The 26207-nt window shown below is 54.4% G+C and overlaps 3 protein-coding genes across 4 annotated transcripts; 2 read left to right on the forward strand and 1 right to left on the reverse strand.

Moving 5' to 3' along the window:
* Positions 1 to 3135: 3135 nt before the first annotated feature.
* Positions 3136 to 6240, reverse strand: TRIR (telomerase RNA component interacting RNase). 2 transcript variants are annotated; one of them, XM_055429080.2, is made up of 3 exons: positions 5813 to 6198; positions 3836 to 3913; positions 3136 to 3555 (listed from the first exon to the last, which is right to left on the reverse strand). In XM_055429080.2, the coding sequence occupies exons 1-3, from the start codon at positions 6164 to 6166 to the stop codon at positions 3448 to 3450; spliced, it is 540 nt and encodes a 179-aa protein (XP_055285055.2). In that variant the 5' UTR covers positions 6167 to 6198; the 3' UTR covers positions 3136 to 3447. The 2 variants fall into 2 exon arrangements, with proteins under 2 accessions (XP_055285055.2, XP_088695170.1); XM_088839044.1 differs by lacking the exon at positions 3136 to 3555 and having other exon boundaries at positions 3837 to 3913; positions 5836 to 6240.
* A 1337-nt stretch (positions 6241 to 7577) lies between these two features.
* On the forward strand, positions 7578 to 15663 carry GET3 (guided entry of tail-anchored proteins factor 3, ATPase). The gene is made up of 7 exons (XM_055429079.2): positions 7578 to 7849; positions 8687 to 8834; positions 12384 to 12532; positions 12620 to 12770; positions 14517 to 14624; positions 14719 to 14916; positions 15323 to 15663. Exons 1-7 carry the CDS (start codon positions 7689 to 7691, stop codon positions 15452 to 15454), a joined length of 1047 nt encoding a protein of 348 aa, XP_055285054.2. The 5' UTR covers positions 7578 to 7688; the 3' UTR covers positions 15455 to 15663.
* A 4191-nt stretch (positions 15664 to 19854) lies between these two features.
* On the forward strand, positions 19855 to 24923 carry BEST2 (bestrophin 2). Its single transcript, XM_055430388.2, has 9 exons — positions 19855 to 20076; positions 20242 to 20336; positions 21848 to 22081; positions 22164 to 22318; positions 22676 to 22753; positions 22924 to 23076; positions 23168 to 23248; positions 23443 to 23597; positions 24200 to 24923. The coding sequence occupies exons 1-9, from the start codon at positions 19925 to 19927 to the stop codon at positions 24633 to 24635; spliced, it is 1539 nt and encodes a 512-aa protein (XP_055286363.1). The 5' UTR covers positions 19855 to 19924; the 3' UTR covers positions 24636 to 24923.
* The last annotated feature ends 1284 nt before the right edge of the window (positions 24924 to 26207 follow it).

Consider the following 26207-nt stretch of genomic DNA (forward strand, 5'->3'; position numbering starts at 1 on the left):
TTGTTAATTGCTCACCCCCGCTTTTTTCTTTACTTTCTTTCCTTCGTTGTTTTGTGTGTTTTTTTTTTTTGCCCGCAGAGTGTGGCATCCGGGGAGTCTTAATTCTCTAAACAGGGATCCATCCTGTGCCCTTTGCAGTGGAAGTGCGGAGTGTTAACCACTGGACCTCCAAGAAAATTCCCCTCCCCCTACTTTTGATATGTCAAGTTTCCAGCGGCTCTGCGCAAGCTTTGTGGGGAGGAGTCCGGGAAGAAGAATGTGACCGTTGCTGCCAGTATGATCCACAGTATTGGCCCTCGTATGATCACGGGTCTTTTTCTCTCCCCCAGATGGTGGATTTCAGTACTGAATCGAAAATTGTAAAGAAAGAAAAAAAGCCCCCTGATTTCTTATGCACCTACTGCCTGTCAGTGTTTAAAGGTATTCTCACGACAGCCCTGTACACAGCAAACTTACTTCAACTAGAAGAGCTCAGTGCAAAAAAGAAACTCAAAAAACTGAAGCCCAAACAGGAATCTGAGATGAGACAAACACATCTCAGTTTTCAACAGCCTCCCTGCCTGACCATCTCATCACACTGCACCCACATTTCAAGATATTTCTCAAACACGGTCCCCAGATACAAAGTAACTGCTTCACCTTGAGAAACAGTAACAGCTCCTTTGAATGTCAGGGTTAATGTTGACTATATGAGCATTGTTCTTACGTTTGAACTTCACTCTAGATTTTTCAGTATTTTATCCCTATTTTATAAATGAATAACCTGAACCACAGAAAGGCTAAATAACTTACCCAAGATCACACAGCTAACAGACACCAGAAAAGTTTGAAACCGGGACTGTGTGACTCACCAAAACCTGAATTTGATTCTCTGCCCTCTTCACTTTTCCCAGGTGAGGGCAGGTGAGCTCAGTGAAAGGAAGTGCTGACACTCCGGAATAGAGGCTGAGCAGGGACGACCTACTTCTCCCACTTGTTTCTTTTTAAAGATCCAGCGGCTGTTGGTGGCTTTGAGGGAGGAGGAGGTAGAGATGGCTCCATTGGCTTCCTATGTCCCCTCCCCCATACTACATCTTCAAGGCTAACATCACACCTGGGCCAGCTCAGCATCATGAAAGGAGGGAGACCTTTCGCCTCATGTGGGAAATAAACCAGACAAGTCTTACTGTGTGTTAGTAGGAAGTAAGGAGGCATGTCACCTGTGTCAAAGTCTATTTGCTCACTCTTCAAGCTGGGTGTGATTCAGCTCAGAGTCTTTGCACCTACTGTTCCTTAAGCCTGCAACACTCTTCCAAGGACCATCCTCACTGCCTATCCCACCTCCTTCAGGACTTGCAACAGATGGTGTGACCATTCTTGACCAGTTTACAGTTGTCATCTTTCCCCCTTTCATCACAGATCCCCTTTCATACTCTGCCCCCACCATAGAATGTATAATGGTGTTGTGTATTTTGTTTCTTGTTTCCCCCACAACCACAATGTTAGTTCCACTAAGGCAGGGAATTTGTACTGTGTTGATATTTGTAATTCCCCACCCCCCACAGGGTGAATCTTGCAGTGTGAAGCTGTGTTTGGGGGGGGGCGCTCAGTTGTGTCTCTTTGCAACCCCGTGGACTGTAGCCCACCAGGCTCTTGTATCCATGGGATTTCCCAGGCAAGAAAACTGGATCGGGTTGCCATGTTCTCCTCCAAGGAATCTTCCCGACCTAGGGATGGAACCCACGTCTCCTCGTCTGCCACATTGGCAGGCAGGTTCTTCACCACTGGCCCACCTGGGAGGCTCCGTGGACAGGTGCTAACTCAGCCTTCATCCTTCTGTCTCTACAGGTCCCAAGCATGTGGTGACCACCATGGTCTTTGGAATCATGCTGCTCCCCTAATTGAAGAGGGACTGGAGCCTGGCCATAGGACGGGCACGAGTGCCAGAAGGCTCAGCATTCATGCCCAGGAAGGCCTGGGAGATGGCCCCACAGCTGGGGTGCTTCGATGTTGCTCCATAATAGGTTTGAGGAGTTAGGAGGCACAGTCATCTTAACACCTTGGTTGGCTCCATGGAAAGCAGGCAGCCAGGTAGCCTTCAGCTCCAAATAGGATGAGCAATGGGGCCAGGAAGACAGAATTACAAAGAACACTAGTGGGGGACTAGGGGCATCAGGCTTCCTTCAGGACATCTTGTCCCCTAGTATAGCAGTTGTCTTGTTCTGCAAGGTGGGACAAACAAGCCCTTTTGTATTCTTTCTCCTGATCACACCTTCCCTGGAAGGGTTAAAAGTCGCTGGCAGGACAGACCAACTCCACTGGAACCCAGATCCTGGTCCTCTTTACTTCCTCCACTGCCAACACCCCATTAGCTCCTCTTGCCTGATCACAGCCTGGTCTCGTCCATCTCCCAGGTTCTGCCCAGACCCTTTCAGCCAGAGGGATCCTGTTAAGATATAAAACATAGCATGCCGCTCCTTGCCACAGCCCCCTAAAAGTTTCTTCTTATGAATAAATTCCAAAATTCTCACCCTAGCACATGAGACTCTGCATATAACACACCCAGGCTTCTCACTCAGCCAGTTCCACTCACAGTGGCCTCCTGAAAGCTCCCCGTAAAGGCCAGGCACCCTCCCCGTCTGTATATTGGCTGTTCACTACCCCACAGACAGGCTTCCTCACCTCCCTCAGGACTCTGATCAGATGTCAACTAAAACACACCCCTCCCTGCAGCCTCTCTCCTCTACTTCTTTGCAGTCATCTCCCCAAATGGGTCCCCCTTTTTATCTGTATCTGTTTCCTTCCACAAAGGCAGGAAGCACGTGTGGTCTGTTTTGTTCACTGCAGTGGCCACAGGGCCTAGAAAACCCCAGACACCCAGTAGGTGCTCCTTGTCTTCTGATTGGAACTGACAGCTTTGGCCCAGGCCAAATGGGACTGTGCAGAGACACTGAACAGGAGCAAAAGCAGGGGGTGGGCTGTGTGTCTCAGGGGTTAATCCTGAGGAGAGTTCAACCCCAGGAGGGGTTGCACTCCTGTTATCCCCGACACCCCCACATCACTGGGGCAGACCCAGCCTTTTTGGTGGGTGTGCAACCAGCCAAGAGGGAAGGGCTTAAGTTGGAGACAGCAAAGAAGGCAAACCAAGCACACAACTCCAGCACTAAGTCATGTTCTTTACTTCCCAGAAGTGATGGCTAAAGGGTGGGAGAGGTGGGTGAGAAAAGGAAGACAGAAAGAGCCAGGGGGAGGGAGGAGAGGGGACAGTAAAACACTGTTCTATGAAGTCTCAGGAGGCAAGTGCTCAAGGTAAAAAAGAGTCCTGGAGAATCATCCGCAGCTGCGGGAAGCATCTCGGTTTCCTTCTGTGTATAAGTCCTTGGGGAGAAAGGCTGCCGCGCTGCCACTGCATTAAATAGTTATGTACATCGCAGAGAGTCCCAGGCCGTGGGCAGGCAGGGAGGGGGGTCATTTCACCAGGGGCCGCGTTTTATCATCGTCACCGCACTGGTGGGCTTTGTACTTTTTCACCTCTGCCATGTACTTGGCCCACGCATCACCTTTACTTGTTAATACCTGTTGGGGGGAGGAGGGATACACAGGGGGTTGGGAAGGGGATGCCAGGAACCAGGGTCAGGACTGTCCTGGGACAGCTGACCCAGCCACAGTGTATTGGGTCTGAGATAAAGATAAGCAGAGTCAAGTTATCTAGGAGCTGGGTTAAAAGCCCTCCTCCCCTACCCAGTACATCCATCCAAGGGCCAGATACTGAAGAGGGAGGGATGGGGCACCTCGGCCAGGTGCTGAGGCTGGAAGGAAAAGGCAACGGAGTCCCTGCCACAACCGGTCTGCTCACCTCATCCTCCGTCTTCTGCTTCTTGGCTACTATTCCCGTCTTGAGGGCTAGTTTGTTCCCGCCTCTGCGCTTGCCCACCTGGGTGAAGGGACAGAAGACTGCAACGGTTACAGGAGCCGGGGCCCGCCCTTGGCGGTGCTGAGGCCCACTACACCTTCCTAGCCCGGCCCGGTGGCCCGTCCCGACGCCGCGCCCAGCTCCACCAGCCGGCCGACCTGCGCAGCAATCAGAGAGGAGCACACGCGACTCAGCGCCTGCCCTGGGCCCATGATGCCCAGGCAGTCCTGGGCCCCCGAGCTGTCTTCCCAGGGAGAGAGAAGAATCCCCACATGAGGGGGATGAGCTCTATCCTCACTATCCCCTAGTATGGACCACACAGGCAGCAACAGCTCCCTTTATTGAGCACTTACTGTATACTAAGCCCTGTACCAAGTGGCTTTGGACGTATCATCTCCTACCACTTTCACAGTCACCTTAAGATGAAGGTGACAACCGTCCCCATTGGACAGATGAGGAAACACCTTTGAAAAGGAGAAGCTTGTCCCCTGGATCATGCTGACAGCAGACAGTGGAGCTGGATTCAGGGTCAGGTGTGTTGAGGCCAGGGAGCAGCATTCTTAGCCACCACCTGATGCTGTTCCCTGACACCTAACCTGGCCTGGCCTCTTTGAAGGCGCTCCCGCAAATGGCCCCTCGATGACCAAATGGAAAAGGCACTGACAACTTCTGCTACTCTCATTCACAGGGGGGCACTCGGCTGCCACCCAGTTCTCACACCGGCCCAGGCCCTGTCACTTCCCATTCTCCAAATGTAAGATTTAGCCTAAACTTTGCTCCGATCCTCTATTTTCTCCCACAAACTGAGGGCTTCTTGTGCACCAAGGGCTGTGACAGGCTTTACGGACATCCTGTCCCTAGCCCTCAACCAGGTGTTAAGTGACCTGAGCTGCTGAGACTATTCTCACACTCATTTTTGACAGATGAAGAAACTTGACGCACCCCCACCCAAGTCCATTACTCTTAAGTCAACACTTTTTTTCTCACACCACAGGAACTTGCTCTCAACACCAGAGACAAAGCCAGCTCAGGGTTGACAATCGATATAGATGCCCTTTTTATCCTGGAGTTTCTCAATCTTAGGCAACTAATGACATTTTGAACTGGATCATGTTTGTTGGAGAGGGGAGGAGAGAGTTGTTCTGTGCATTTTAGGATGTTGAGCAGCAGCCCTGCCCTCTGCTCATGAATGTCAGTAGCACTGCCGTTCTGACGACCACAGATGTCCCCAGACTTCGTCAAGTGTGGAGATGGGGTAGGGGGAAATCATCCCCAGTTGAGAACCACTGGTTTAGCCCTTCCTCTAAGGCTTGCCCAGTGGTAATCACATAAGAAGATGCCCAGTTTTGCAAGCAGGGAAAATGAGGTTAGGCCATCTCAGACGCTCCAGGAGAGCAGTGACGCCTGTCATGTTCAGCACAGCATATCCATCACCTAGCACAGTGCCCAGCACAAGGTAAGGTGCTCAATAAATGGACACCGGACGAATGAGAATCATGGAACTCAAGCAAATCTCCTAGATCACACAGTAAGCAGTCTGAGTCTTTCATTCACACAGCTCAGACTCCAGACTTGAATATGACCCCCATTCCCATAGTGGGAGATGGTCCCCAAATCCAAAGTTTGGGTGGGTACCACTCAAACAGGAATTCTAGTACCCTGGTTTCCCGATCCTCGGAACACTGTTTCCAATGGAATTCCCCCCAGCTCCCAGTTCCTGCGGGCAGAGTCCTGGGGTCCCCATCTCCGCCCCCAGACCTCTCTTGTCGGGAATCCAGGTTCTGAATCCTCAGCGGGTGACCCGGACGGCACCCTGATCGGGGTCGGAGGGTGGACCTGGATCCCGATCCCCTTTCTCGGTCCCGATTCCCCAGGCCAAGGAAGACCCTGGCGCCCGCCCCCACCCCCGCGGCTCCTTACGAAGCTGAGCGTGGGGCCGGGACCGCCCTTCCTCTTCGGATCCCCGGGACCCGCGGCGGCAGCGGTGGCTGGCTGATCGGGTCGCTGCGGGCCCGGGGGCGGCTCCTCCTGCCGCTGCCGCTGCTCCTCCTCCATCTTCCGCTTGAACAGCTCCAGGAAGCTGCCGTCGTTGGCGAACAAGTTCACGCCGCCTGACACCGGGCTCGAACCCGCCCCCGACACCTCATCATCCCCGCTCTCGGGCGACGTCCCGGGCCCCGACTCAGCCCATCGGCTTCCGCCGCCGCCGCCGCCACCCGCGGGGCCCGGCGCCTCCCGACCCGGAGGCTCCGCCCGTCTCCCTCGGGCAGCCATTTTGTCACCAGGTGCCGCGCAAAGGACTCCGGGAAGGCCGCTCCCGGCCCCGCGCTTGGCGCCCGACGAGCCTGGTCCCGGGCAATGCATGCCGGGAAGACCCGTCTGGTGCTTAGGCGACCGCAGTGGGGGCGGGGCGAATGAGGAATGAGGCCTGACGCGGCTCGCCCTCAAGCAGCTGCCCGAGCCCGCCCCGGCCCGCCCCGTCGAGTCCCGCTGAACATTTTAACCCTGCTAGGCTCCTGCTGGCGTTACGCAGAGATGGTCTCTTCCGGAATGAGACTATTGTTTGGTTCTGGGTGTGTAGCTGGCTCTCGGAGTGAGGTTCCCGGTTGGGACTCGGTGGTGTACTAGCTTTTCGGGGCTAGAATCTCCTTCTGACACCAGGGATAATTTCAGTGAAGGGAGAGACATTGCCTGGCTGTGTGCTCAGCTGATACCTCGGAACCTGTGTCCCTAACTAAAACTAGCTATAGGGCATATCTAGCCTGGTCCCGAGAACAGAAATGGGGGTGTCTCTGGATTAGGTACCTATCTCTGGGATGGAGCTTTCATTTGGAAATAGAGACACAGCTCACTCCAAGGAGCTGAGAGGTTCATATCTGCAAATCAGGGTATTACTTTATGTGCTAGAGTACTGAAATGAAGCCGCGGATATTTCTAGGTTGGAGTCTCCAACTAAGGTATAGTGTCCGCAAAAGGGCCTGGGACCAAGCATGTATTCCTGCCCAGGGCATAGTTTCAAACAGAATTGGCTGAACTGAAGTTTCCCCTTGAACTTGGTTGTAAAGTGGAAGCAGGTTTTGGGGAATCGGGTGCCTTCTACAAAAAGGATGCAAGCCCGCATAGGAAGGAGCTCAGGGCTCACTGGACAAGGATCTGCGGACCTCGCCCACAACTGGAGTAATTCTCTCTCTAACCCACTCGCAGCGCCGAGACTGTCTCCAGCCAACTAATCGGTTCGTCTGTGATTGGTTTGCGTCAGGAGCCCGATGGCTCCCAGCCAATTGAATAACAGAAGAGACGGACCTGAGGGGTGCTGGGACCCAGTTCGGAGAATAGGGGCGGGAAATGATCGACAAGAAGTTGAGCCTATGGAGTCAGGTCAGGGTGGCCCTAGGAACTAACTTCTTGAAAAGGGCATGGAATGGGTGTTTGGTCGGTTGCTAAGGAGAGGTTGGCGCTACCGGGACGTGAGAGTGATTGGTGGAAGTAAGAAAAGATGTAGCCAATGAAAGGAGTGCTGCTAGACTTAGCGGCCAATCAGTAAAGGGGAGTATCCTGGGATGTACCAGTGTATTAATTAGATAGGAGGAGTCTTTGAAGAAAATATAGACAAGAGGCTGACATGGTGAAGCTTTGAAGGGAAGACATTGGACATATAGCTTCTATTAGCTCCTAGAAGTTAAGCTATGAGAAAAATCAGTTCAAGCTTCTAGCCTTGACGGGGATATGATAGGAAATTTCCCCTGGAGGTGCTTTGCATGGTGCGCTCCGCTTGATCACGTGAGCCGGTTCCAAGATGGCGGCAGGGGTGGCCGGGTGGGGGGTTGAGGCAGAGGAGTTCGAGGATGCACCTGATGTGGAGCCGCTGGAGCCCACGCTTAGCAACATCATCGAGCAGCGCAGCCTTAAGTGGATCTTCGTTGGGGGCAAAGGTGGCGTTGGCAAGACAACCTGCAGGTAAAGAGGCTGCGGTGGGGGCCGGGAAAACGGGTGGGATGTACGACAGGGTGAAGGGGAGGTGAAAGACCGGGTCTTCCAGCACCAGCCGGGCAAGAGGGCTGGGGCGGGGTCTTCTGGATTGTACTCTCCAGAAGTTATCTGGAGCAAATAAAAGATACCTTCTGAAAGCCGGCCGGGCACCCTCTGAGTTGGACCATCCCTGTTGGGGCTCAAGGGCTGCACCACGTTGAATCCGGGGTCCGGGAGAGCACTTAGATGTCCCCATCAGGTAGACTGTACCAGAGTGTGCCCAGAGTAGGGGAGGGGCACCCGAGCGATCTATCCTAATCTGGTGAACCTTGTCATTCTCTGCCCACGTGGGGGTGGGAAGGCGGGAGGGAGGGCACATGATCAGGCTATCCCAGTCAGCTGGGAGGAGGGGGAGGGATCCTCCGGGCAGATTACCCTGCACAAATGGACCGAACCACCTAGTTTAGCAAGAGGTGCAAAGGACCCCTTAGCTTAGCGTTGAGGGAGGGAACACAGGGTCAGGCTATACTGCGGGACAGCCGGATCATGATGCCACTCTGTGCCAGCGAAGAAGCAGGCATCACACCAGACTGACACATTCAGCCTAATCTTACCACTCTAGCCAGGTGGAAGAGTCAGTCGGTGAGGTCTGAGAGGGTCCCACTGCAGAGATTGAGGCCTGATCCCACCGTTCTCCATACTCTTTTCTCAAGGCCCTTGTTGATCCAGGTCCCCTGCTCCTCCGACCCTTCATCTCCCCTTGCAGACCTAGGGAGCAGAGCCTGACTCTTCACCCTGCCACCTTTTGACCTTTCCTTTGCCCAGCTGCAGCCTAGCAGTCCAGCTGTCCAAGGGGCGGGAGAGTGTTCTGATCATCTCCACCGACCCAGCCCACAACATCTCCGATGCATTTGACCAGAAGTTCTCCAAGGTGCCTACCAAGGTCAAAGGCTATGACAACCTCTTTGCCATGGTGAGTGCAACAGGGCTCAGGCCTACGCCACGCCCCGCCCCGCAACTCTGTCAAAGGCACCTTCAGGCCTTTCCTGTGAACACCCAGCATTAGCTACCATGTCCTGCCCATTCTCCAACCTCTTGTCTCTCTACTTTCCCCTCTTCTTCAGCATACCCACAGGGGACTGGATGAGAGACGTTTTTGTGGATCAGAAAGGAAACCAGAGTAACTGGAGATTGTTTATTTTTATTATGTATTTGGTTGCTCTGGACCTTAGTACCAGGTCTTAGTTGCAGCACACAGAATCTTTAGTTGCACCGTGTGGGATCTAGTTTCCCAACCAGGGATTGAACCCAGGTCCCCTGCATTGGGAGGGTGGAGTCTTAGGCACTGGACCACTAGGGAAGTCCCTGATTCCAAGTTTAATGGGAAGCTATTTGTTTTAAGCAGAATAATGTCACTGCCAAATCGTTTTTCAAAACGTTCCCTGTAGCTTTCATGAAGAGATTGGATTATAAAGTCAAGAATGGAATAAAGTCAATGGATTATAAAGTCAAGAATGGAAGCAAAGAGAACTGGGACAGTGACCAGGCTAGAAGTGGTGACAGCCAAAACTTGGTGGGGAGGGAGGTGAGAAGTGGTAAGATTTGGGATTTATTTTCATTTGTTTGTTTGGCTTCAGTGGGTCTTCATTCACAGGGGCTTCTGTTGCAGTATGTGGGCTTAGTTGCCCCATGACATTGGGATCTTAGTTCCCTGACCGGGGATTGCTTCTGCATCCCCTGCATTGGAAGGCGGACTCTTAACCACTGGGCCACCAGGGAAATCCCTGAGATGTATTTTGGAATTAAAGCAATTTGACTGCTTGGTTATAATGCCTGAGGAAAAGAAATGAATTCAGTACATCTCTTAGTTGACTCCCTGGGCAACTGAGATGGAGAAGACTGGGAGAGGAGCAGGGGTAGAAGGCAAAAATGGGGAATTTTATTTGGCTTAGTGAGACCAAGGTGCCCACTGGTCATCCAAATGGAGACATCAGGACAGTGGCTTAGTTATATGAGCCTAGAGGAGGAGGTTGGCATTGATTTGAGAGTCATTGTCCCAAGGGTGATATTTATTTAAAGCTGTGTGAATGAAGGAAAGAGCGAGAGAATAGAGAGGCCCAGAAACAACTCTGGGGGCATATCAGCATTTAGGGTCCAGAGGAAGAGGAAGAATCAGTGAAAGAGGCCAAGGAGGAGCCCCAGTTGAGCTGGGAGGGAAGCAAGATAGTACAGGCTCCTAAACTTGAGATGGACAAAGGGTCTTGGGCAGAAAGATTGTTGGCTCTGGCAGGCACATCCATTTTAAGCAGATCGCCCTGGGAATGGGCTCAAAAGCCTGCCTGGAGTGGGTGAACCAAGGTTGAGACAGTGATCACCATGATGGGAGCAGAGAACAGAGCGTGGCCATCCCTGGAGGGGAATGGGAATGAGAGTTAAGGAAGGCTTTTCTGAGGAAGGAGATGCTAAGAGCGCGTGTATTTGCTGATGCAAATGCTTCAGAGAATTCTCTGGTAGTCCAGTGGTTAGAACTCTGGGCTGTCTCTTTACTGAGGACCAGGTTTAACCCCTGGTTCAGGAACTAAGGTCACAGAAGCTGCTCGGTGTGGCAAAAAAAAAAAAAAATGCTTCAACTGGGAGGAAAAAATGATGCCACGGGAGGGAATAAAGATGCCAGCCGAGGAGGGGCCTCAGGTGGGCGTCTGCTCGCTCCAGTGCACAGACCCAGGACTTGGGCTCTACTAGGACCAGGGGCTTGGAAGGAAGGACTGGGGCATTTTCTAGGATGAAATGAGGGTGTTGGTGGCCAGTGACTTCACTTTCTCACTGAGGCACAAGCCCCAGCAGAGACTGCGGGCCACTTGGGAAAGAAGGTGTTTGAGGAGGGAGAAGATGTGGCATTAATACTCCCACCGGTGGATTGTCTGGCTTGTCAAATGCCCGTTGGAGATTTGCGATCAGCAGTGGGGAGCAAGGTGAAGCTGTTTGTCAGGCATGTTCCTCGAATGTTTACCTCGGTGCAGCCAGGCCAGCGAGCTGCAAATAATGAGAATGGGGCTTTTGCCAACTGCAGAGGGAAAAGGGAGTGTGTGTATGCAGAGGCATCCTCTGGAGACTGGGCTGGATAAGGGTGCCAGCCAAGAGGAACACCGACAGTGAACAGTGGGGCAGAGGGGTGGAGATGAGGTGGCCCAGAGAGATCTAGAATAACAGGAGTTGAGAGAGCTGGGGTCAGAGAGTGGGCCAATAGCTAGGAATAACCCACCAAGGGTGTGACTGTGGGGGATGATGTGCAGACAAGCTCCCCACAGGGAAGTGACCTCTGAGGCCAGGGAGTTGAGGGATTCACCACAGAAACCATGAAGTCAAAAAGAAGAGGTAGGGGCTTCCGGTAGCTCAGTGGTAAAGAATCCACCTGCAGTGCTGGAGGCACAGGTTCGATCCCCCCTGATGCAGGAAGATCCCACGTGCTGAAGAGCAACTAAGCCCATGTGCCACAACTATTGAGCTTGTGCTCCACAAAAAGAGAAGCCACCGCAATGAGAAGCCTGCACACCGCAATTAGAGAAAAGCCCTTGCAGCAAAGAAAATCTCAACATTGCCAAAAATAAAGTTATTAAAAGAAGAAAAAGAGGTGACACAGGCAGAAGATAAAGAGGCATTGAGTGCAGGCCAGGCCAGGGACCCCAGGCTTGGTCATCCTTTCATGGATCCTACATCCAAGTTGAGGACCTACTCTGTGCCACACAATTCCCAGTTATTGGGGACACCACAGTAAACAAGACAATCAAAACCCCTACCCTCATGGGGCCAGCACTCTGGTGTGGAGACAGGTGATAAACATGATAGGTAAACACCATACGTGTGTGTGCTTAGTTGCTAAGTTGTGTCTGACTCCTTAATGGCCCCATGGACTGTAGCACACCAGGCTTCTCTCTCCATGGGATTTCCCAGGCAAGAATACTGGAGTGGGTTGCCATTTCCTTCTCCAGGGGATCTTCAGGACACCAGATGTTAAGGAGAAAGGAAAAGGAGGCTGCAGGGGCTAGGGCTGCACTATTAGCTCGGGCATTCAAGGAAGACTCATGTTACAGGACTGATCTGGAAGAGGTCCTGGGCTGGGTTGGGGAAGAGCCAGTGAAAAGTCCCTGCAGGGACTTCCCCAGCAGTCCAGTGGTTAAGACTCCATGCTTCCACTGCAGGGGGCACGGGTTCAATCCCTATTCAGGGAACTCAGATCCCACACATTGCATGCCATGGCCAGATAGAAAAGGCCTTGCAGTAGGCTCTGGCTTCCATCTGGGCACTGAGCACAGTTGACGATCTTCCATCTGCTTGTTTGACAATCTGTGGTTGCTGAATACCCGAAGCGCCTAAGGGAGGAGCCATGGCACCTCAGGGGTCTCCTCAGCTGTGACCCGATGATGAGCTGTGCTCAGGTGCCCCGCAGGCTCCCTCAGGCTCTGTGCCTCGGTGCCAAGGCCCCAGCCACAGCAGCCTGAATCTTGACCCCCTCGGTCCGAAGGAGATTGACCCCAGCCTGGGCGTGGCGGAGCTGCCGGACGAGTTCTTTGAAGAGGACAACATGCTGAGCATGGGCAAGAAGATGATGCAGGAAGCCATGAGCGCGTTCCCAGGCATCGACGAGGCCATGAGCTACGCAGAGGTGATGAGGTCAGGCACGGCCAGGGGCCCTGGGTGCTGCCTGGGGCTGGGGGCAGAGGAAAGGGCAGAGCGGGCCTGACCCTCTTCTCCCTGCAGGCTGGTGAAAGGCATGAACTTCTCTGTGGTGGTGTTCGACACGGCGCCCACAGGCCACACGCTGAGGCTGCTCAACTTCCCCACCATCGTCGAGCGGGGGCTTGGCCGCCTCATGCAGATCAAGAACCAGATCAGCCCCTTCATCTCACAGGCAGGCAGGGCCCCCGGGCAGCCAGGAGTCCCCTGAGTCAAAGCAGGCTCCCAGTCACACCGTAACAAAGGCCTTTACCGCATGCCCTCTCGGTCAGCACTTCCCGGTGGCAGGTTGGGTCTTCACTGTGGAGGAACTGGCTGCCCTCCTCCACAGCACCCAGTGCCCCTGCCTCCACCTCAAGTGCCCCAGACAGAGCTTGAAGCCACATACAGTAAGTCCACTGCATATGAATGAGTCCCATTCTGAGATCAAGTCTGTAAGTCCAGTTTGTCTGTAAGTTCAACAGAGTTAAGCTAGGTACCCAAAGAACATAATTGGCTTTGTAGTTCTGTACTGTTCTGTTGTTGTTTAGTTGCTCAGTCGCTTCTGACTTCTTTGTGACCCCATGAACTGTAGCCCACCAGGCTCCTCTGTCCATGGGATTTCCCAGGCAAGAATTCGGGAGTTGGTTGTCATTTCCTTCACCAGGGGATCTTCCCGACCCAGGGATCGAACCTGAGTCTCCTGCATCGGCAGGCGGGTTCTTTACCGCTGAGCCCCCAGGGAAGCCTATACCATACTGTAATGGGTTTATGATACTTCTTGCACAAGTAATACATAAAAAACACGAAAAATAAAACATTTTTAAGCTCACAGGACAGTACTTTAAAAAGTACAGTAGTGCAGTACAACAGTTGGCATACAGAACAGGTGAGAAGAGTTACTGACGAGGAGGGAGAGGAGGTTGGAGGTGGTAGAGCTGAAGGATAGTCAGCAATAGGAGACAGGGCAAGCTGCAGTTTCAGTCGCGCCTGACATTAATAGCACAAGTTCTGGTTTCTGGCTGAAACCAGATGTATGTTTGTATCTTCAGACGTTCACAACTTGAAGGTTCCTATGTAGGGGACTTACTGTATCCAGAGCCAGGTGGCCCAGGTTCAGATGCACTGCACTGTAGTGTGGTGCTGCTCTGTGACTTCAAGTCACTTCCCCTCTCTGGGCCGTGTCTGTCAAATGGAGAGCATGCGAGTCCCCACCCCCACTGGTTATTATTGGCACGACATGACAACCCTGATGACCCCACGCTTCTGCACACCACTCCCACCTCCCTGGTTATAGGTGGCCCCCTGGTGGGGACTTGAATCTCAGGTAGTAACTTTTTTTCTTCTATTGGTGGTTGCTCTGGGTCTCCGTTTCTGTGAGGGCTTCTCTCTAGTTACAGCAAGCGGAGATTACTCTCTAGTTGCAGTGCCTGGGCTTCTCACTGCAGTGGCTTCTCTTGTTTTGGAGCACAGTCTCTAGGTCCAGGGGCTTCAGTAGTTGTGGCACACAGGCTTAGTTGTTCCTCAGCATGTGGGATCTTCGGGGATCAGGGATCGAACCCATGTCTCCCAGTTTGGCAGGTGGATTCTTAACCACTGAGCCATCAGGGAAGCCCCCCTCAGGTAGTAAAATTTGTGGAGCATTTCCTGTGTGCCAGGCACCCTTCTGAGTGTGTGACAGTGTGTTGTGTAGGACAGCAGCTCTACACATGGGGAAATTGAGGCACTAACCTGGCCATGGTACCACAAAAATGGCAGATCTGGGGCTGGCCCCATGTGATCTGCTCAAGGGCCCGCATCTTAAACCACTGGGAGGTGTTGGGATTCGTTTCCTCCCATCTCCCCGTACCCACCTGCCCTCCCCAACCAAGTATCTAGTGAGCTGGACCCAGGGAGTGTAATGGGCACCAGGTAAACCGTGAGCCCTCTCCCATCACCATAGATGTGCAACATGCTGGGCCTCGGCGACATGAACGCAGACCAGCTGGCCTCCAAGCTGGAGGAGACGCTGCCTGTCATCCGCTCTGTCAGCGAACAGTTCAAGGACCCTGTGAGTTCAGGTCCAGGTGGGTGGTGAGGGGCTGTGGGAACCACGGAGACAGGGCTGAGACCTGCCCCTCCCTGTCCTCTCTTGCCTCCCGCAGGAGCAAACAACCTTCATCTGTGTGTGCATAGCGGAGTTCCTGTCCCTGTATGAAACCGAACGGCTGATCCAGGAGCTGGCCAAATGCAAGATTGACACGCACAACATCATCGTCAACCAGCTCGTCTTCCCTGATCCCGAGAAGCCCTGCAAGATGTGTGAGGCCCGCCACAAGATCCAAGCCAAGTACCTGGACCAGGTGCGCACACCCACCCTCCCGCCGAGTCCTCACACTTTGACCCCAGAAGCTGCGATCTGGCCCAGCCCAGCCAGCCCAGCTGACCTTTTACTGTGTTCTCTGATCTTTTGCTCCGGCCCACTCTCTGTTCAACAATCTGCCTAATCCCCTGCCCTGTACCTCCTGCTTCAGACCTGATTCTGCCCTTTGTAGACTAGCTGGCCTGGGTATCTCTGATCCTGGGGAGTGGGAGGTCCAGGCCCATGGTCTCTGACCTCACTGGCACCACTCCCACCCATGACCCTGTGAAGTCCTTGCTCATATTCTCTCCCTGACCCTGAGACCCCCCCAGCCTGACCCTTTACACCGATCACATCCTGGCCCTGCCCCGGGGCCACCTGACTGCTGCCTTCTGCCCCCGCTGCAGATGGAGGACCTATACGAAGACTTCCACATTGTGAAGCTGCCACTGCTGCCCCATGAGGTTCGGGGAGCAGACAAGGTCAACACTTTCTCCGCTCTCCTCCTGGAGCCCTACAAGCCCCCCAGCGCGCAGTAGCACTTCCACCAGCCCCAGCTGCCATTTCACACCCACCTGCCACCCTCCGGGGCAGAGTTTGCACAAAGTTCCCCCCCTAATACAGGGGAACCACTTGGGGGATGGGAGGCGGGGAGGGGGTCGTTTCCCCCTGGTGGGGCTGGGGGAGCTATGGCTGCCCCCCCACCTCTCCCCACCTCTCCTCCCTCAATAAAATGATCTTAAACTTCTGTGGCTATTGATACAAGGTGGGAGTTGGGGCTTAGCACCTTCATGTACGGTTGCACAGGTTGTACACTGCACAAGGATGTCACATCCAGAGAGACACTGTCAAAACAGAGATCTAACAGATCTCTGCATGTTTATTGTGGCAATTTTAGAAGGAGGGTTCCTTGGTAAAGGGGTGCTGTTTTCTTGGTCTCTGTGGGTCAGGGTGTCCTTCAGGGCTGTAAAGCCTGGAGCAGAAGAAGGAGCATCTTGCCCACATCCTTCAGGGCTCAGAGCGTGGGAACCAAGAGGCCCCTTGACCAGCCCCAGGCTGGCAGGGAGCAGATTAGGCCGGCAGCGGGCCCAGCACTGCCTGCTGTTTGGTTTGGGAATTAGTGGGCGCCCTGGGCAGAGGCTGGGCTTGCCAGACTGGGGATTAACAGTCTCCACCCACCTCCCCCCCACAACCAATTCCTGTTCTATGGAATGGCATGGCATCAGTCTGTCCCAGCACAGGACTGCAACAGGGGGGCAGTTTAGGGGACAAGATGACAAAAAAACTCAAGAGGCTAGAGGGGCCCTGAAGTCCCATCCTGCCCCCAGAGCAGTCTTGGTGGCCTGTAGCATGTTTCCTGCAGTTTGAGCACCAGTCCCCTATTCCTAAAATGGAGACAGAATTGTGGCCACTCATAGGGCCCTGGCACAAATTCACCTGACCTTGGAAGGGTCAGCACACCAGCCTGAAAGACACCTAACAGTCCGCCTTCTCCCCTTCACGCTTCCCTCTGCCACTTCCTGGACAGTCATTGTCACACCCTGCTTGAGAGACCCAGGACTGGCATGATCTTGGGCAATTGCAAGCTCCAAGCTAGAGCTAAATGTGGGTGGGGAGAGAAAAGGGGTGTTTGAGAACACACATGAGTCAGGAAGTAGTGTTTAGACAGCACACATCCAGGATCTAGATGTGCCAGGGTGTGCATATGTAAGGGGAACCCAGCCACGAGCCTAGACGTGTCCCCCCCCCCCCAACTCCGTCGGGTTGTACCCAAGCCAGTATAGGCAGGTCCATGTCAGGGAAGTGCTTGTAACCTAACCAAACTGCTTGGGGTTCAAATCCCAGGTGTGTCACGAAGGCTGTGTGTCATCTTGGCCTCAGTTTAGCGGGAATAATAGCGGGAATAACAAAGGCACCAAGTTGACATTTCCTTCTTGTAAAGACACAATGAGATGAAATAGGTAACGCCTTTACAACAGCCCCAGGCATGTAGCTGCCAAGGAGTGTTTGTTAACATTCGCTGTTACAATTAGTGAGCATGTGAACTAGCCTGGGCAACCTGCCTCCGCCCCAGCAGGGGTCCAGCAGTCAAGTGTGTGGGGATACTGGGAGCTAGAGGACGAGGACGGAAGATGAGCACGGGGGATGGGAGCGTGGGGGGAGGGCTGGTAGCTGTGTTTAAGGATATATCCAAGGAAATAGGGGCCTCAGGTCGGGTATGAAATGAAGTGAAAGTCGCTCAGTAGTGTCTGACTCTGCAATCCCACGGACAATGGAATTCTCTAGGCCAGAAACCTGGAGTGGGTAGCCTTTCCCTTCTTCAAGGGATCTTCCCAACCCAGAGATCGAACCCTGGTCTCCTACATTGCAGGTGGATTCTTTACCAGCTGAGCTACAAGGGAAGCCAGGTTGAGTATGGAGCCCATCAACCTGAAGCCTGTCCCCTCCCCAGTTGCCTTAGCTAGCAGCATCACCCCTCACCCTCTTTTATGAGCTGTCCAGCAGCTGGACAGCGGAGGCATGGGTCCGAGGACAGACAGTCCGGGCTGGTTCCTAATTACCCCGGGTGGGGCAGACACCTGCCGGGTTAGGAACACAGCGTCCTGGCTGGCCAGACCTCAGGGTGGGGTCGAGTGGAGTCATATGCACTTCTGGAGCTAGGGTGGGCTGGAGAGTCTGAGGGTCACTCCAGGACGCCCCTCTTGGGGCTGGAGCCCTGAGCCTTTGCCCCTCCCACACTGCCTATGCATTCAAAGTTGAGGATGGAGGGCTGTCTGTGCCAGGCTAGAGTGCCCCCTGTGTAGGTGTGCCTCTGAAGGGAGAACATGTGTCCTGTATCTGTGCCAATGTGAGGACAAAGTTTTGTGTCCCTAAGCTTGTGTGTTCACGACAATGACGAAAGTGACTGCAACCCAGGGTGTGTGTGCGCACCTGCCTGCCAGCACCCAAAGTGAGGGGGTGTTGGGGAGGGTGTGTCTTATGGGTTGATGTACAAATAAATGCAGGTGAATTTCATGAGGGATTATGGCCTGACTCCTGGATGTGACCCTCTGGGTCTGTGCGACTGTTGGGAGGGGTCAGTGTTGCACACATGTGTCTTTGCAACATGGGCAAATCTAAGGGGCCACCAGACCTGGATCTGATCCCAGGACTGTGGGCTGCTGTGTTGAGGGCAGGTACTCCTGCATCTGATGTGTGGTCAGTTCAGTTCGGTCCCTCAGTCACGTCCAACTCTTTGTGACCCCATGGACTGCAACACGCCAGACTTCCCTGTCCATCACCAACTCCCAGAGCGTGCTCACACTCCTGTGTAGTCACAGGCGTGTTCTTGCACGGGGGAGATCAGGAGTAAATGTAGGCTACCTCCCTCTGCGATGGTCGCCTGTGTGATGGTGTTCTGGGGTTGGGCTGTGGTCTGCACTTGGCTGGTTGTGTGACCTTGCGTGTGTCTTTGTTGCCTAGTACAATTATGAAGGAATTCAGTGCTTGGGTCCCTGCCCTTGTGTTCCTGGGTGGCTGTTTGGAGCTCCGTGTGGGTGCCTGAGAGCTGAGAACCTGGTGGGTTTGGGTTAGGGTCCATTGGCTTTATATCTGCATGTTAGTGGGGGTGGGGTACGGCTAAGTGTCTCGTGTGACTCTGGAAATCTTTGTGACAGTGTGTAACTTCTTTCTGGGTCACGGTGATTGTGGGAGGCTGTGTTGAGGAAAGTTGAATTTGTGTCTGGATCTATGGTATGTTTCCATGTGCATCTTTATGGTTAATTTACAGGTGAGTTTCGAGTGACCCAGCCTCACTGAGCAGTGTGTGTACAACTGGGTTGGGTAAAGACAGGGCTCCTGCCCCCTCCCCCAGCTCTAGGGCTAAAGTTTCTGGGACCTGCCAGAGACTGACTGGGAGACAGGACAGGGAGGAGCTAGGGAGGTCAGGGAGAATTCTCCACCTCCCGCCCCAGGTAACAAACTGAGGAGACTTCAAACAAAGTTCTTAGGCTGTAACTGTGCAACTGACAGGTGGGGGGGGAAGGGCCAGGGAAGGGCCACCCAAATCCACTCCCCAGCCCCCTCCCTCACAGAATCTGGCTTAAGCCCCACCCAACACTGAAGCCACCCGCCCAGCCCATCCTGTCCTTGTCCCAAGTGTCCCTGAACCAGCCATCAGGTGAGAAGGACCCAGGCCTGGGGGAACCGGGAACCCTGAGGACAAGTCGGTCTGCGAGGGAGAATCCATCTGAATCCTCAGGGTAGGGTGTGGAAGGCGAGCAGGGAATGGACACACGAAATGTCCAGGTGGATCCAGGGCCAGGGGGAGGGGGCAGAGCCAGGGTGATTAAGTGGGAGGGGGGTAGACTGGGGCTGCTGTGCAGCAGAGGGAGCCAGTCTGAGACCAGGGAAACTGTGGGAAGGGACCTGGGGGCCAGGAAGCTTGGGGACCAGACTTTGAAGGATTTCAAAAGAAAGCGCAGGGCGGAGAATGCGCCCAGATTGGGTTAGGGGAGGAGGAGAGGAAAGGTCGAAGTGGAATTTGAGGAAAGAGAATTGGAGAGGAAACTCAGTTGGAGCCCTGGGAACTTAGAAACTAAAGGGTTCGGGACTCAGGGAGCAGAGGAAAGTGTAGATGGCGTCCAGGTAAGGGGTATGGGATCTGAGAGAGATAAAACCTAAGGGTCTTGAGGGTGGGGGACAGACGGAGAGGGCCAGGGAAGGTCTGTACAAGACGCTGGGACCGCGAGTCCAAGGAAGGGAGTGACCTGGAAGAGGGGGCCTTGGAGAGGAGGGCTGGGGGCTAGGCTAGGGCAAAGGAGACGGGAACCCGAGCAAGAGCCGGAACCCAGGAGCTGGTAAGGTGGTCGGGCGAGGAACAGGGCGCAGAGTTGAGCCGGGCTCGCACCTCTCCACCCCCGCCCGTAGCCTCCAGCCCGGCCCCGTCCCGGCCCCCCACTCCTCGGGCCCCAAGCCTAGGTCCGATCCAGCGCCCCCTCTCCTTTGGCTCGACCGGCCCGGGCGCCGCGATGACCGTCACCTACACGGCGCGCGTGGCGAACGCGCGCTTCGGCGGCTTCTCGAAGCTGCTGCTGCTGTGGCGCGGGAGCATCTATAAACTTCTGTGGCGCGAGCTGCTCTGTTTCCTCGGACTCTACATGGCGCTGAGTGCCGCCTATCGGTGAGGCGGCCCCGGGGTGGGTAGGATGGGGAGGGGATGGGGACTGCCGTGCCTGTGGGAGGTCTGGGGAGGGGCTCCTGGGCGGCCCCGGAGTGGGTGCGGGAAGAGAGACCGGCTGCTGGGAACGGGGGCTCGCCGGTGACCCCGTGCCCCCCTCCCTCGCAGCTTCGTGCTGACCGAAGAGCAGAAACGCTACTTCGAGAAGCTCGTCCTTTACTGCGACCGGTACGCCAGTCTCATCCCGGTCTCCTTCGTGCTGGGTGGGTTCGCTCTCCGGAGTTCCCCATTCTCTTCATCCCGAGAAACCCATAGCCATTCCTGCTTTCTGAGATCCTTCCTCAAAGCCATCCCCACACATCCCCATTTCTGCATCCTTTACGCCAGGTATGGCATCGATTCCCAGGACCTTGGAGGTCACCTGGTCAGTGTATCCCCTGAGGTTCCCCCATGAGAGAGGATTATCCCTGGTCACCTCAGGGACTCCCATCTGTGTCTGCATGGGCTTACCAGTGCCTCCCCTGACATGTTCTGATCCCCAGTGTGTGTTAGTCACTCAGTCATGTCCGACACTTTGAAACCCCATGGACTGTAGCCCGCCAGGCTCCTCTGACCATGGAATTCTCCAGGCAAGAATACTGGAGTGGGTTGCCATTCTCTTCCCTGGGGGATCTTCCAGACCCAGGGATCAAACCCAGGTCTCTTGCATTCCAGGCAGATTCTTTATCATCCGAGCCATCCCACGGACCCCCTTCAAAGATCCCATTGGACTCCCTCATTTCAAGTCCTGAGGGGCATCTCTCTGACAAGTCCCGGCTCCCTGTCCTCAATGATTTCGCATATCAGCCTTCCTCCCACCATTCTGGGCCTATAAGGATGGGGTGACCAGCTTGCCCTAGGTTTCCTAACTTAGACCGTGTGCCCAACCCCTTCACACAACCCTGGCTCAGGGGCTCCCTATGGCCTTGGTAACAACTTACCTGTGGGCTCCATGTCTTCACCCCGATGTGTGTGCTCAGTCGTGTCTGACTCTTGCGATCCCTCGGACGGTACCCTATCAGGCTCCTCTGTCCATGGGATTTTCTAGGCGAGAATACTGAAATGAATAGCCATTTCCTACTCCAGGAGGTCTTCCCCACCCAGGGATCCAATTGGCAGGCGGATTCTTTACCACTAGCGCCACCTGGGAAGCCCTCCTTCACCTCTATGAGTGAGTGAAGTCACTCAGTCTTGTCCAACTCTTTGCGACCCCATGGACTGTAGCCTACCAGACTCCTCCGTCCATGGGGTTTTCCAGGCAGGAATACTGGAGTGGGTTGCCATTTCCTTCTCCAGGAGATCTTCCCAACCCAGGGACTGAACCCGGGTCTCCTGCATTGTAGGCAGATGCTTTACCGTCTGAGCCACCAGGGAAGTCCTTCACCTCTATCAGTTCAGTTCAGTTCAGTCGCTCAGTCGTGTCCGACTCTCCGCGACCCCATGAATCACAGCACGCCAGGCCTCCCTGTCCATCACCTACGGAGATCCTAATCTCCCATCCCAGATGACATCCAAGCAGCCAGGGTGATTCGATTCAGCCTGCACCAACCTCTGACCTCAGGGCTGGATTCCCAGGTTCCCAGCCCACGTGGCCCCACATGGTCTGGGTGTCCAGTTATCCCGTGCTCCTGATGCAAGACCCAGGTCGGCTCCTCTCCCCTTGATCTGGGCTCCCAAACCCCAGACCCTAGTTTCCCAACTGAGCCCCTCTCCCCCATCCCCGGCTCTCCCGCAGGCTTCTACGTGACGCTGGTGGTGCACCGCTGGTGGAACCAGTACCTATCCATGCCCCTGACCGACGCGCTCATGTGCGTCGTGGTCGGCACAGTGCACGGACGCGATGAGCGCGGCCGTCTCTACCGACGCACGCTCATGCGCTACGCAGGGCTCTCCGGAGTGCTTATCCTGCGCTCGGTCAGCACCGCGGTCTTCAAGCGCTTCCCCACCATAGATCATGTGGTGGAAGCAGGTGAGGCTGCAGCCAAAACGGAACGCGGGCGGCGGGGCAAGGAAGGGGGAGGGGCAAATAACTCCCGACCTCGCCCCCGCAGGGTTTATGACCCGCGAGGAGCGCAAGAAGTTCGAGAATCTAAACTCATCCTACAACAAGTACTGGGTGCCTTGCGTCTGGTTCTGCAACCTGGCGGCGCAGGCTCGACGCGAGGGCCGCATCCGCGACAATGGCGCCTTTAAGCTGCTGCTGGAGGTGGGTCATCCGGGTGTTCATTCATTAAAAAAAAAAAAAAAAAAAAAGTACCACGGAAATTGTACCCCACCTACCCTGAGGCTGTGTCATATCGTAACTTGCCACGTGCCTTTCACAGGGCGGATTCCAAACACCCTTATCTAGAGCCCCGAGGTGTACACGTATCTCTATAGGGCGGTTTCTAGGTGAATAATGCCCCTAGGTACACACTCACCACTAAATACTCTTTAGTCCCTGGAAGCACACCCCCGCCTCCCACTAGGTGACCACTCACCTCCATCCCAGGTAGTCCCCTACTTAATCCCCATGTGTGAGCTCACATTTCAGCCCCCTCATGACCTGTATTTGCCCCGCCAGGAGCTGAATGTGTTTCGGAGCAAGTGTGGGATGCTCTTTCACTATGACTGGATTAGCGTGCCCCTTGTCTACACCCAGGTAACCTGGTTCTGCCTTTTTATATCCGTGTCAGAGGCTCTGGAGCACTGGTCTCAAGGAAAAACTAAGGACTAGCTGAGACTCTGTCACAGTGACTAGTGAGTGATCCGAGCTCTGGTCTCTCCATGACTTTCAAGACCTGACTGGCACCCCGTTCTGTCCCTCCCCAGGTGGTGACCATTGCTGTGTACAGCTACTTCCTGGCTTGCCTCATCGGTCGCCAGTTCCTGGACCCAGCACAGGGCTACAAAGACCACGACCTGGACCTGTGCGTGCCAATCTTCACCCTGCTGCAGTTCTTCTTCTATGCTGGTTGGCTCAAGGTGGGTGGGGGTCCCAAGGCCAGGACTACAGGAGTGAAGTGGGCAGGGGTTCTCAGGGCTCTGCCTACCTACCTCCCCTTTTCCCTCTCAGGTAGCTGAGCAGCTCATCAACCCCTTTGGAGAGGACGATGATGACTTTGAAACCAACTTTCTGATCGACCGATGCTTCCAGGTGAGATTCTCTCAGTTGAGACCATCCCTAGGCTCCTAAAGTGACCCTGGCCCCAGCCCTGCCAGGACTCTTCCGCACATCACTCCTGAACCTTCCTTCTCTGATAGCCACCTTCCGACCCATCCCGAGTGGTCCAGCCTGTGGTGCCAGCGCTTTTCCATGCCCCACTCTTCCCTGCATATCCTCGCCTGCAGGTGTCAATGCTGGCTGTGGATGAGATGTATGATGACCTGGCCATGCTAGAGAAGGACCTGTACTGGGACGCGGCTGAGGCTCGCGCTCCCTACACCGCGGCCACTGCCTTCCTGATGCAGCAGCCCTCCTTCCAGGGCTCTACCTTCGACATCACGTGAGCCAGTGGGGCTGGACAGGGCCTCTTGGGCGGGGTCTCATGACTGTCCTGTCCAGCTCTTAGGGACCCCATGAACTGCAGCACAACAGGCTTCCTTGTCCTTCACCATCTCCTGAAGTTTGCTCAAACTCATGTCCGACTCATGCTCAAACTCACTGAGTTGGTGATGCCATCCAACCATCTCATCCTCTGGACGCATGACTGCGGGTTGTGTCTAATTGAAGGGGCAGTGAGTGACCAGGACGGGGCTAAACGCTACACCCTGGAGATTCGGAGCTAAAAGCTACAGTCAATAGAATTAGGATGAGGTGCCAGGGATCCGGGTCAAGGTCTGGGGCCGGGACACAGAAGGCTACAGTCTATGAGGATTGGGAAGACCAGAAGCGACAGGAGGCAGAGACCCAGCTAAGCCTTTTAAGGCCTAAGTTTGCTCATAGCCAGAGCCAGAGGATAAGGCCAGGCTCTGGGGGCAAGCCAAGACTTCTGGGAAAAGTGGAACAATGAGGTGGATGGAGGCAGGAAAAGTAGCGTGCCTCGGTCTCAGCTCTGTTGATGAAGACGGGAGAGGCGGCAGTGCTGACCCTCTGTCTCTCCTGCAGGCTGGCCAAGGAGGACATGCAGTTCCAGCGTCAGGACGGCTTGGACGCGCCGCCAAACGAAGCACATGGCGACTTCCTGCAGCGCCTCCTGCCAGTGGGCGCGAGCATGGGCACAGGTGGCCTGCTCGGCCGGCGCGTATCCTTGCTGCGCCGCAAGAACAGCTACGTGTCGGAGGAATCCATGGCTGCTAGCTGCGCGTGCGCTGGCGCTCCCGACGGCGCGGTCCCGGAGTGTGGCTGCGAAGGCCCGCTGCTCGACTTAGGCCAGCCGGAGCCGGAGTCTGAGCCCCCCACCGGCCCCGAGTCGCCTACCCCCGTCCCCGCCCCCAGGACGCCAGCTGAGCCCTTCACCGTGGTGCCGCTGCCTGGGACCCGGGGGCCGGCTCCGCCCTGGCTGCCCAGCCCCATTGGAGAGGAGGAGGAGAGTCTAGCCTGAGACCTTTGGACCCTGAATTCCCAAGGACAGGGAAACAAGCCTGCCTGCAGCAGTTTAGGTCTGCATAAGCTACGTGTGGACTCTGCCAGCCCCCTTCTTACCTGCCTGCGCCCCAACTTTACGTTTGGCACAGAGCGTTGGAGCGCCTCCTGTGGGCCGAGGACTGCACTAAGGGCGGGGTATCCTTCCAGCTTCCTTCTGAACAGCGGTGCCTTACCACCAGCTCTACTTACCACCACTGCATGAGAAGCTTTTACCCCTGCGCCCTGGCTTTCTTCTTTCTTTAGAACGGACATATGAGTGTGTGCCCATCTCCTGAGCTGTGTGGATGAAATGAAAGCGGATTTTAAAATGTTTGGTACATAATAGGTGCTCAATAAAATTGTATTTTTTTTCCTCTGAAAACCCAACTCCTGCCAGGTGTTATGCTAGGTAAGCTTTAAGGATTATTTGATGATGTCCTGTCCACTTCCAAATTCTGATCTCTGAAATGGCCCCATTCAGTGCCCATGGTTTTACTCATTCATCAATATAGGATTCACAGGTCCCAGAACCACGCTTTCTCCCCCCAACCTTTTGTTTATTTTTGGCTACACCCTGCAGCTTAGTTGCAGGGATCCTAGTTCCCCAATCAAGGATTAAATCTGGACACGTTGCAATGGAGTGAGAAGTCCTAACCACGGAACCGCCAGGGTATTCTGCCAGCCTTGCTTCTGCAAGTGATCCCTCTGCCTCCTCAATGCTCTAGGTCTTACATCAATTGTATGTAGATGACTCCTGAATTTAAAGTCCAGCCAGGGTCCCTTCCCACACTCTAGATGCAAAGAGCCACCTGTCTACTCAACATCTCTACGTATGGATCTCATGGGCACCTTGAACATAACATGCTCCCCAAACCAGATCCCTGTCAACTCCCCACTTGTTTATCTTCCATCAGCTTTGTTCTTCCTGAGGACAAAACCTGGGAGTCATCTTCAACTTCTTTTTTTTAAAAAATTCATTTGTTAAAAAAACCATTTTATTTATGTGGCTGCATTGGCTCTTAGTTGTGGCACACGAGATCTTGGCTGGGTCATGCAGGATCTTTTGGTTTGGTGCAGACTTAGTTCCTCTACAGCATGTGGCATTAGTACCCTGACGAGGGATCCAACCTGTGTTTCATGAATTGCAAGGTGTATTCTTAACCACTGGACCACTGGAGAAGTCCCTTTAAATATATATATATGTTTTGGCCACGCAGAGCTGCAAGTGGTGTCTTAGTTCCCCTATCAGGGATCAAACCCACGCCCCCAGTAGTGGAAGCACAGTGTTAACCACTGAACTGCCAGGGGAGTCCCCAGTTTCTCTCTCTCTTTTTCATCGCTTCTCCTTATCAACCCAGTAGCAAGTCCCATCAGCTTAATCTTCCAATTGTATCCAGAATCCAACCATTTCCCATTCCTCTAGTATTCCCACTCTGGACACAGCCCTCACTATCATCCAACCACCCACAGAGATAGTGACTTGGTCTCTCAGCTCTGACCCTAACACCTCCACAGTCTGTTCCTCCCACAGGACCAAAAGGAGCCTATG

This window comes from Moschus berezovskii, chromosome 8 (assembly GCF_049115385.1).
Source record: "Moschus berezovskii isolate FMDL1 chromosome 8, NW_MosBer_1.0, whole genome shotgun sequence".
In the NCBI taxonomy this organism is placed as follows: Eukaryota; Metazoa; Chordata; class Mammalia; order Artiodactyla; family Moschidae; genus Moschus; species Moschus berezovskii.

Coding starts and splice junctions, on each gene's coding strand:
- TRIR (XM_055429080.2), bottom strand. CDS start 6,166: ATGGCTGCCCGAGGGAGACGGGCGGAGCCTCCGGGTCGGGAGGCGCCG. Junction 3,914..5,812: donor CCGGCCCCACGCTCAGCTTC/GTAAGGAGCCGC, acceptor CCCTTCACCCAG/GTGGGCAAGCGCAGAGGCGG. Junction 3,556..3,835: donor AGCAGAAGACGGAGGATGAG/GTGAGCAGACCG, acceptor TCCCCCCAACAG/GTATTAACAAGTAAAGGTGA.
- GET3 (XM_055429079.2), top strand. CDS start 7,689: ATGGCGGCAGGGGTGGCCGGGTGGGGGGTTGAGGCAGAGGAGTTCGAG. Junction 12,771..14,516: donor TCAGCCCCTTCATCTCACAG/GCAGGCAGGGCC, acceptor CCATCACCATAG/ATGTGCAACATGCTGGGCCT. Junction 14,625..14,718: donor GCGAACAGTTCAAGGACCCT/GTGAGTTCAGGT, acceptor TGCCTCCCGCAG/GAGCAAACAACCTTCATCTG.
- BEST2 (XM_055430388.2), top strand. CDS start 19,925: ATGACCGTCACCTACACGGCGCGCGTGGCGAACGCGCGCTTCGGCGGC. Junction 22,082..22,163: donor AGATCATGTGGTGGAAGCAG/GTGAGGCTGCAG, acceptor TCGCCCCCGCAG/GGTTTATGACCCGCGAGGAG. Junction 23,077..23,167: donor TCTATGCTGGTTGGCTCAAG/GTGGGTGGGGGT, acceptor TTTCCCTCTCAG/GTAGCTGAGCAGCTCATCAA.